The 8,802-nt window shown below is 46.5% G+C and overlaps 1 protein-coding gene across 5 annotated transcripts; it reads left to right on the top strand.

The window, feature by feature from the left end:
* Positions 1-5,015: 5,015 nt before the first annotated feature.
* On the top strand, positions 5,016-8,578 carry LOC136509675 (uncharacterized). 5 transcript variants are annotated; one of them, XM_066504417.1, is made up of 5 exons: positions 5,016-5,296; positions 5,361-5,421; positions 5,753-5,786; positions 6,030-6,101; positions 8,485-8,578. In XM_066504417.1, exons 1-5 carry the CDS (start codon positions 5,197-5,199, stop codon positions 8,569-8,571), a joined length of 354 nt encoding a protein of 117 aa, XP_066360514.1. In that variant the 5' UTR covers positions 5,016-5,196; the 3' UTR covers positions 8,572-8,578. The 5 variants fall into 5 exon arrangements, 2 of the variants coding, with proteins under 2 accessions (XP_066360514.1, XP_066360515.1); XM_066504418.1 differs by lacking the exon at positions 8,485-8,578 and adding an exon at positions 6,610-6,745; XR_010772426.1 differs by lacking the exon at positions 5,753-5,786.
* The last annotated feature ends 224 nt before the right edge of the window (positions 8,579-8,802 follow it).

The raw sequence follows: 8,802 nt of genomic DNA, 5'->3' as shown, positions 1-8,802 counted from the left end.
GGTAACTTTCCAACCCCGGGCGCAGCCACGGCCCGGGAGTAGACCTTTACTCCCGGTTGGAGCCACCAACCGGGAGTAAAAGTATACCTTTAGTCCCGGTTGGTGGCTCCAACCGGGACTAAAGGTCCCTGCCACCTCTGTCTGGCGCAGTAGCCGTTAGGCAGGGACCTTTAGTCCCGGTTGGAGCCACCAACCGGGACTAAAGGTATTTCTAGTCCCGGGGGCAAAAAATTCCGGGACTAGAGCCCATTTTGGCCGAGGATCAAAGGTCTGTTCTCTACTAGTGAGGACCAGATCATTTATAATCGCAACCCTTTCCTTTACTCCTTAATTCTTTTTTTATAGTCACTGGGACGAGCGAATCCCACACCTGAATCTTCAGCCTAATGGAGTTCTTGCAAGCCGAAAACATTACAGGCAATGACAACACAGCAACCTTCTGCAATGGGAAGAGTTGCATCATACATCTATTGTTGCATGGTGGCCATCGAAGACAAGGTCAAATTCAGCAATATGAGTTGGGAACATCCATGTTACATCGGTAATTGACAGAACAAGACGAAGTCTATATGGACTATAAAGCCTAGATGGATATAACTAAAAGGCTATTACATGTTACATATTTCTACAGCTTAACTCACGGCCTAAGAACAAATCCGATTTTTAGGATCTTCACAGGAAAACCCAGCCCAACCACATGATCATCTCCCTAAGACTAACATATTTGCTTCTTTTTATGGACCAAAGATATGACTGTGCTGGCCGATGAGGTTGTTCAAATTATTATATATACTCCATGCAAGTATAGCAACATCTGCAGCTCCACTTCTCACGCTTCACCTACTGATCTAATGAGCTGCGCACATTCTGCTCCATAGAACGTTGGTTTAGATGTACAATTAAATGATCAGTTTGGTGAGACGTTTGAATATCTCAAAAAGTTTACAGCAATTAAATTGTCATCCTGTCATGAAGCACCTTATTAGCAGTTTAAGAAATTTATTTGGATCGTCCTTATTTGCAGTATGCCATACCAAGAACTGGAGGATATAATAATTAGTATTTTTTCCATTAAAAAAAGCTTCCCAGCTTAAAAGCTAAAAGGAAACTGGGCTGATATAGCAAGCGTAAAAGGTTACTCTGTAAGCACGCTAACAAGAAAGTACAATGGACTTCAGCGAAGTCACCAATCTTTCAACTACACTGTGAGTACACACTTTTCCAACGTCGTTCCCTACAGTGGCACATGTCTTATTCAATGATTTTACTTACTGATGCCTCAAACGGTTACATTAGAAGCAGTCCACCAAGCATACAAGGGGTGCACTGCACGTAGTACAACTTTTGGAACTTGGAACATGGTGATGAAATGAAAATGGACATTACCATGTGAACATCCTCCAGCTTGCTAAAAAATTCGTTGGTAGAGGAAGTAAGTAGTACATCAGTGCTTTACCAAATGGCAGGTGCATCAACAATTTGAGTGAACTGGAAACCTGGAGCAGTACAGCTTAACTAGTTCTAGGTACAAATCGTATGAAAAAACTGACGAAGCTCATTAACTTCCTCAATAATTAGTGGGTTCCTATTGTATTTATATTAGATGTTTCTACAAATCCAATATATAGTCCAAAAGAATATGTGACAACATCTCTACTGGTGTCTGGTGCACGAATACATTATGTTAACCGGATGCTTCATTGACATTCCTTTTCTTTATGTGCAGAAGCATGTTTTGATGTAGCAGATCTATTTGTCCCATAACCATATATATTGGGTTTCAGAATAACAGAACCCAACTTGGAGTTTTAACTAACTGCATATAAGCTTGTTATAATTAGCTTTTTTCTTGATAAATCTTGTGTTTTGCCCAGCGTATTGGATCATCAAGTGGGTCAGACACCAGTAAGACCTAGTACTTGCTTCGCTACACAAGGCCACCAATACATATGGCCCACCAAAAACAGCATAAGCTGGACCAATCTACAACCACCATGATTTGCACACACCAGCCTGAATGTCCACAGCTGTCCGTTGGAAGAATGCCAATCTACAGGAGGTCAGGAGCTAGCACTCCAAGGATGATCACGAAAATGTCGTGGACGACCGACGTGAAGGCGATGACTAGTTTAGGCTGGCTTGATTTTAATGGATGAAACTAACGAAGCAGCAAGTTCGTGGCTTCCTACCAGATGGAACACGACGCCATGCCCAAGCGGAGCAATGCTGCTGTGATTGCAGGAGATGTGTCGACATCTTGTTGCTAGAGGTCCCAATGTCTCCTAAGCCTACCGTAGCTAGCAAAACCTGTGCCGTGGACTTCATGAACCACTCCATCTCTCTCGGCCTAACATAATTCTTTTATGGACCAAAGAAGCTAGTGTGGGTGTCCAAGTTTTTATACTCCACGTAACTATAGCAGCATCGGCTGATCAGGAATTCATTGAGTGCACCTATCACTACATGAGCTTGCATGAATGAGCTGCTCGCATTCAGTATACATGGGTTTAAAACTAATAATGTACATACAAATAAGTGCCCAGTGAGGTGAAATGGCCGTACATCTACTCTCCAAGTTAGATCCTAGCTATTTAGATATCCTAGACTAACAACTACTAACTAAAAAAAATAGTCGTATATAGGCCATTCAAACATGCATGTTAGCAGGTAGACAGGAATCGAAATACTTGGGAAGCAAGAAGGTAACTATCACTACCGGATACAGAACATTTGCCGAGTGCCAGGGGCACTCGGCGAAGTCCCAAAAACACTCGGCAAATGGTTTGCCGAGTGTTACACTCGGTAAACGACACTCGGCGAATCTTTACCGGCAAACGCTAATTTGCCGAGTGTTTTCTGTCGGGCACTCGGCAAAGAAGTTGCCGAGTGCAAAAAAAAAAAAACACTCGACAAACTTTTTTTTTCAAAAAAATAAAAAAAGGGATGCCGACACCACTGCCGCACCACCAGCATCGCCACCACCATCCATGCCGCCGCCACCACGCCGAGGAAGAAGGCAGAGCATCCGCGCCGGATCCGCGCCGCCACGCCGCCGGGGAAGGAGAGGGCGCCGGATCCGCGCCGGGGGAGAGGAGGGCCGCGCCACGCCGGGGGAGAGGAGGGCCGCGCCGGATCCGCGCTGCCACGCCGCCGGGGAAGGAGAGGGCGCCGGATCCGCGCCGGGGGAGAGGAGGGCCACGCCGCGCCGCGCCGGGGGAGAGGAGGGCCACGCCGCGCCGGGGGAGAGGAGGGCCGCGCCGGGAGGGGGGAGGGCGCCGCCGTAGATTTGGAGAGAGGAGGCGCGCGCGGATTTCACGAGAGGGCGGGCGGCGGATTTGGAGAGAGGAGGCGCGGGGGGTGCGGCGGATTTATATTAAATTTTGTTTGCCGAGTGTTCTGGATCCAAGCACTTGGCAAACTTTTTTTTGTTCTTTTTTTCTAAAAAAATATATTTTATTCTTTTGCCGAGTGTCCTAGATCTGGACACTCGGCAAAGTTTTTTTCATTTTTTTTCTTCTCCTTCATTCACAGAAAAAGCGATTTTTTTCCTTTGCCGAGTGTCCTAGATTTGGGCACTCAGGCAAAGGTTTTTTTTTAATTTTTTTTCTGCTCCTTCTTTCCTAGGAAAAAAGATTTTATTTCTTTGCCGAGTGTCAAAAAAAACACTCGACAAACCCCCTCTTTGCCGAGTGTTTTTTTTGGACACTCGGCAAACCTATTCTTTACCGAGTGTTTTTTTTGCCGAGTGTTTTTAGGGAAAGCACTCGGCAAATCACTTGTTTGCCGAGTGCCCGATAGAATACACTCGGCAAACATAAAAACACTCGGCAAATTTGACGTTTCCGGTAGTGTATAGCGAGGAATGATTAAAATGTGCGGTAGAGTTTAACGATTACATTTTTCATAAGCCTTCTCCTCCACTCCTCCCTGGTACATATACTACTCTAGGAATGCCACATGGGCCTGAACACCTTGGAGCTAGGCCGAGCTTGCCTCTTGGGCCTCGGAGCTGGAACCGGGCTGATGGAGATGTTGCTTCATGTGTCTTCAGTGCTGGGCGAAGGAGTAGCACCAGGGGACTGCTAACATCCCCCCCCCCCCTCCCGTCTCCTTGAGTGCCGACGTGCCCCCACGCCGGTGATCTGGGAAACTGGCGACGAAGCTCCTCAACGGATTCCTAGGTAGAGAGGGAAGTAGGCATATGGGACCACTTGACGAGCACTTGATGGACCGACCGATCACCAGGTGTCCAACGCCACTGAAGTAGATGTTCAGGAACTTGGAATTCAGAGAGTTCAGAAGGAAGTGATGGACTCACAGCTTGGTGACTTGGGGAACGCTTGAGCAGCGACACATGAAAGACTGGGTGAATGGCAGCCGACGATGGAAGGTCTAGATGATAAGCCACTTTACCGACAGCGCTTCACAATGCGGAAGGGCCCAAAGAACTTGAAAGACAGTTTGTTGTTGGAGCGAGCTGCTACCAATGATTGGACATACGGTTGAAGTTTGTGGAACACCAAGTCACCCACATTGAAAGAGCGCTCCAAGTGCTTCTTGTCAGCTTGCTTCTTCTTATGCAGTTGAGCCCCACTACTGGAAACTAAGATTTCCCTATCGGTTTAACTTGCACCGATAGGAAAATTACTATTTTTTCTGTCGGTTTCTTACGACCGACAGAAAAATACCAGAACCGACAGGGTAAAATAGTATTTCTGTCGGTCTTTACTAGCCCGACAGAAAAAATAGATAATTTCCCTGTGTCGCCTGTCCTCACCGACAGAAAAATTCATTTCGGCAAGGTTAGGACCGAATCGTGCAGCCAAGGGCCTGGGCTACATTAGCCTTTCAACCGGCCCAAAAACGTGTGTTATTCCGCGGACGTATAAAACCAGCGCCCCCAAACCCTAGCCCCACATCCCACACTCTGTCGTTCGCGTTTCCCACACAACGCTACGGCGGCGAATCCTGGATCCCTCGTTCCGCGGCGGCGCTACCTTCAGCGGCGGCGCCCTCCCTCCCTCGGCCCCAAGCGGCGGCGGCGCGCGCTGCTAGGTGGGTGACGGCAGAGGATCCGCCTCTACCGCGACGGTGCGGCCGCAAGCGGCGGCGCGTGCGGCTAGGTTGGCGACGACGGCAGATCCGGCACGCGCGGCTCGTCTCCACCTCGTCCCGGGCCACTCCAACCCTGCTCGAATGCTAGGTGGCGTTCGCACGCGCGGGCAGCTCCTCTCCGGCGCCGGAGGCGTGGTGGCTTACGGCGAGCAGCTCCTCTCCAGCGCTGGCCTCTCATCCTGTAAGTTCTCCATCTCCCTCTCTCGATTTCATCTTTCCTGATCTCATGTGTCTGATTTTTGTAGTTCATACGGTCTCTGTACTGATGACTTCAGCAAGCAGATCTCCGAGCTCATCGTTGCCAAGGTGAAGCCCACTCAATCCTCGTCACTTTTTGTCTCCGTTACCATTTGCTTTATGAGCAGCAACGGAACATGCATCTAGTCCATTATTCACTAGTGAATCAAGTTACTAATTAGCCTGAAAGAATGAACGACTTAGCTGACTACTACATATCGTGGCACTTAAATAAGGCACAACGACAGCAGTACAAGTTGAATACATTCGATGCTAGATTTATTCTTGCAGATCTATAGGCTAGAGTGGTAAATATGAGCAAGAAAGAACAACTATAAGAAAATGATGAGATCAGTACTCTCAGTTTCTGAACAATTCTTAGATTTGGTTGTTGATGCAGTGTAAACAAAGCTTTATTGGAAGGCGCCCTAGAGGTTAGCATGCTCTATTCTACCTGCAAATCCTCATTAGTTTACTATGCACTAATTTCTCAGATAGCTACATATGAAGAGTGCGGTAGTACATTTACCTGTTCTCTATTTATCTAATTTTCTGAACATTTAATTTACAGCTTTCCTGATTTTCATACCACTTTATTATGATATACAGTGCCACAGGGATGGCATTGTATCCAATGAAATTAGTTTTAATCTTACATATTTCTAATTTATTTGTAGTCAACATCTGAAATACTAAAACACGGAGGAAAAGTTAGGCAACTCAAAGCTTCCAAGTTCTTGTGTCGGCTGGTATGAACTGCCTTCTACATATCTCAACACTTCTCAGAAATGAAAATGTTGAAGTTTTGTTATTTCAAGTGACTGATGCTGATGTATACTGCAACCATTATGTATGCATTTTACTGCTAGTTCCTTTATTAATGCACATAGTTCCTTAATATTATTTTGAAAAATGCAATATGCATTGCCTTTGTCATTGGACTTCCTTTATCTTCACGGTTTAACTTTTTTTCTGCCATAGACTCACAAGGTCTGTTGATTAGTGATTATCTTGCATAGAGAAAACTAGAATGAGTGTAGGTGCAGAACTGAGACATTACTTAGTTGTTTTTCCAGAAATCACTTTCAATTGAGCATTTACTTAGTACTTGAGAAGTTGTGAACACAAGGTTGATATATGCACATGTGGTTTGGATTTGTGATGAGTGATTGTCAGCGTGATTCACGTCCTAGGTTGAGTTTGTGAACTAACTGTGGTGTAAGTTGGTTTGTGCAACATGTCTCTTGGCGTGCGTAGGTGTGGAGCTCGGAGGCAGTGGTCGATGGCGAGGTGAAGGTCAAGTAGGGACGTGCCGTACCGATGGACCAGGAGCGGTGAACGACGGATTTGAGGCTTGAACCGAGGGACCAGAAGGCCGGGTGACCAGCTGTGGTGGCTGACATCTGGAAGACATCCATAAGCGCAAGTGTACATGGAGGAGAGATCGTGTTGACCGAGTCAAGACAGCGGACGTGCAAGTCGAGCGAGGCTTCTGGAAGACTTGGTGCCTGGGCGGTCAAGGACGGAGGTGACACGCGTCGAGTGGCGGGGGACACGTATGGAGTACGTTACTCGCGGTGGTTTGGTGGGTTGAGCCTCAAAACCACTGGGTAATGGTTTCGCGAGTTTGGCCTCAAAACCCGGACGAAGGTTCCGAGGAGGAACGGACGACACGTGGCGGCATCGAGGACTTCGCGTCGAGGCAAAGCTATCTCATGAAGGGAACGGTGGCCGTCGGATGAAGAATATCTCGGGATGGACCATAATGCCCTCGGGTTAAGTGGTTCGACTCAAAATATCTAGGGGTAGGTTTGGGATTGTGTAAAATAGCCCTCTTAAATAAGGATGAGGGCACCCCAATCTCCCTCACCTCTTGCCATTCCTCTCTTCCATCTCTCTTTAGGGTTTCTCCTCTCTCTAGGTTCTTCTCAAGAGGTCCATCGATGAACTAGTGTCCCGGTGTAATTGAACCTGTGATTTGGTTGGGAATAGAGGCCCTAACCTCCTTGTGTCCTTTGAGATTCGATTTGTGAGCTGTTTGTGTGAATCGCGTTTGTGTTCTTCGCGTTCTTGTTTTTTTTCGCTTCTCGTTCCTACCTTGTTTCTTCGATTTGAGGTCGTTTTGATTCGTTCCTTTTGCACTGAGATGAACTAGGATGTGAGTTGAGCCTTTGCACCGAAGGATTTCAACTAATTCCTCACGAGTTCATAGATCGGGGTGAATCGGATTTCAACTAATTCCTCACGAGTTCATAGATCGGGGGTGAATCGGATTTCAACTAATTCCTCACGAGTTCATAGATCGGGGTGAATCAAGCTCTAGGGTTGGGAAACCGTGTTCATCCAATTTCCTGTTGATTGGCTTCAAATTGGGTGATGATCTCTTAGTGGTAGTTCACCTATTGCCTTGTGACCATGTGGTTAAAATTTGGTGGCAATTGGTTTTGATTTGGCCGCACATCAAACGGATTTTGGTTGGAGGCGATTATCGGGCAATCTGTTTTTGGGCTGATTCGCAATTCTCGGACAGTCCGGAGCTCAATCCTCGGACAGTCCGCCTTTCGGGGCCAAGCACAGGCGAGTCTTGCACTCCGCTTCAGTCCCGGGTGTAGATAGTCCGCCCTTGGCTATTTCAGCTGCGTCCAAAATCTGTTTTCCAACTTCGGTTCTCGCTGTTTTGAACTGTGGACAGTCCTCCACCGACCCTCAGACTGTTCGGCGTTCATTTTCTACAGCGTACGGAATCACTTCCCAGCTATCCTATTTGCAAACTTTTGAACCGAGAACAGTCTGCAAGAAGACCCCGGACAGTCTGTGGATCCCCTGTCTTCACCAGTTCTTGATGTTTTGTTGTGGCTTATTTTGGTTTGTTCTTGATTGCTTGTTTGTGCCTCTAGGTCATCACCAGAGGTACCTAGCATCCTTGGGCTGGAGTTATCTCGTTCTTGCGTGTGTTTGCTTTTGGGGCTTGATTTTGGGACAACGACCTAATATTTCGAAAGAAATTTGGAGGCTCCCATTCACCCCTCTTTGGTTGCCGTTTCCGGTCCTTCAGAAGTGAAACATCTGTTCCACTGCAAGCTAGTCACATTTTTTTCCAGAAGTCTCTAATGGTGTAATGTTCCACTGCAGGCTTTCCTCAACGAGGATGAAGAACCCCGTCGATGCAAGTCTTCAAAGATGGGTACGGAAGATAGGCTAGATTGTTTGCTAGGCTAGTAGCAGATAACAGTGAAGCACTTGTATTGATGTCAAATATATAAAAAGTACATGTACAAATTCTGTATGTAATGTTGATGTTTGTGCCAACTATCATATATATGATATTCGAACTGATGGTCTCATTTATGCACTTGTGACCAATATGTGTTACATGAATAACACTACTCTATGATTAATTTAAATACACTACTGTATGAATTAATTTAAATTGAAAACCGAAATTGTTTG

Source organism: Miscanthus floridulus, chromosome 15 (genome assembly GCF_019320115.1).
Source record: "Miscanthus floridulus cultivar M001 chromosome 15, ASM1932011v1, whole genome shotgun sequence".
In the NCBI taxonomy this organism is placed as follows: domain Eukaryota; kingdom Viridiplantae; phylum Streptophyta; class Magnoliopsida; order Poales; family Poaceae; genus Miscanthus; species Miscanthus floridulus.
This window is presented reverse-complemented; position numbering and strand designations above follow the sequence as displayed.

Bases quoted from the DNA above. Each gene is read 5' to 3' on its own strand.
- LOC136509675 (XM_066504417.1), top strand. From the start codon at position 5,197: ATGCTAGGTGGCGTTCGCACGCGCGGGCAGCTCCTCTCCGGCGCCGGA. The intron at 5,297-5,360 runs GTAAGTTCTCCA...TGATTTTTGTAG, and splicing joins CAGCGCTGGCCTCTCATCCT to TTCATACGGTCTCTGTACTG. The intron at 5,422-5,752 runs GTGAAGCCCACT...TTGTTGATGCAG, and splicing joins CCGAGCTCATCGTTGCCAAG to TGTAAACAAAGCTTTATTGG.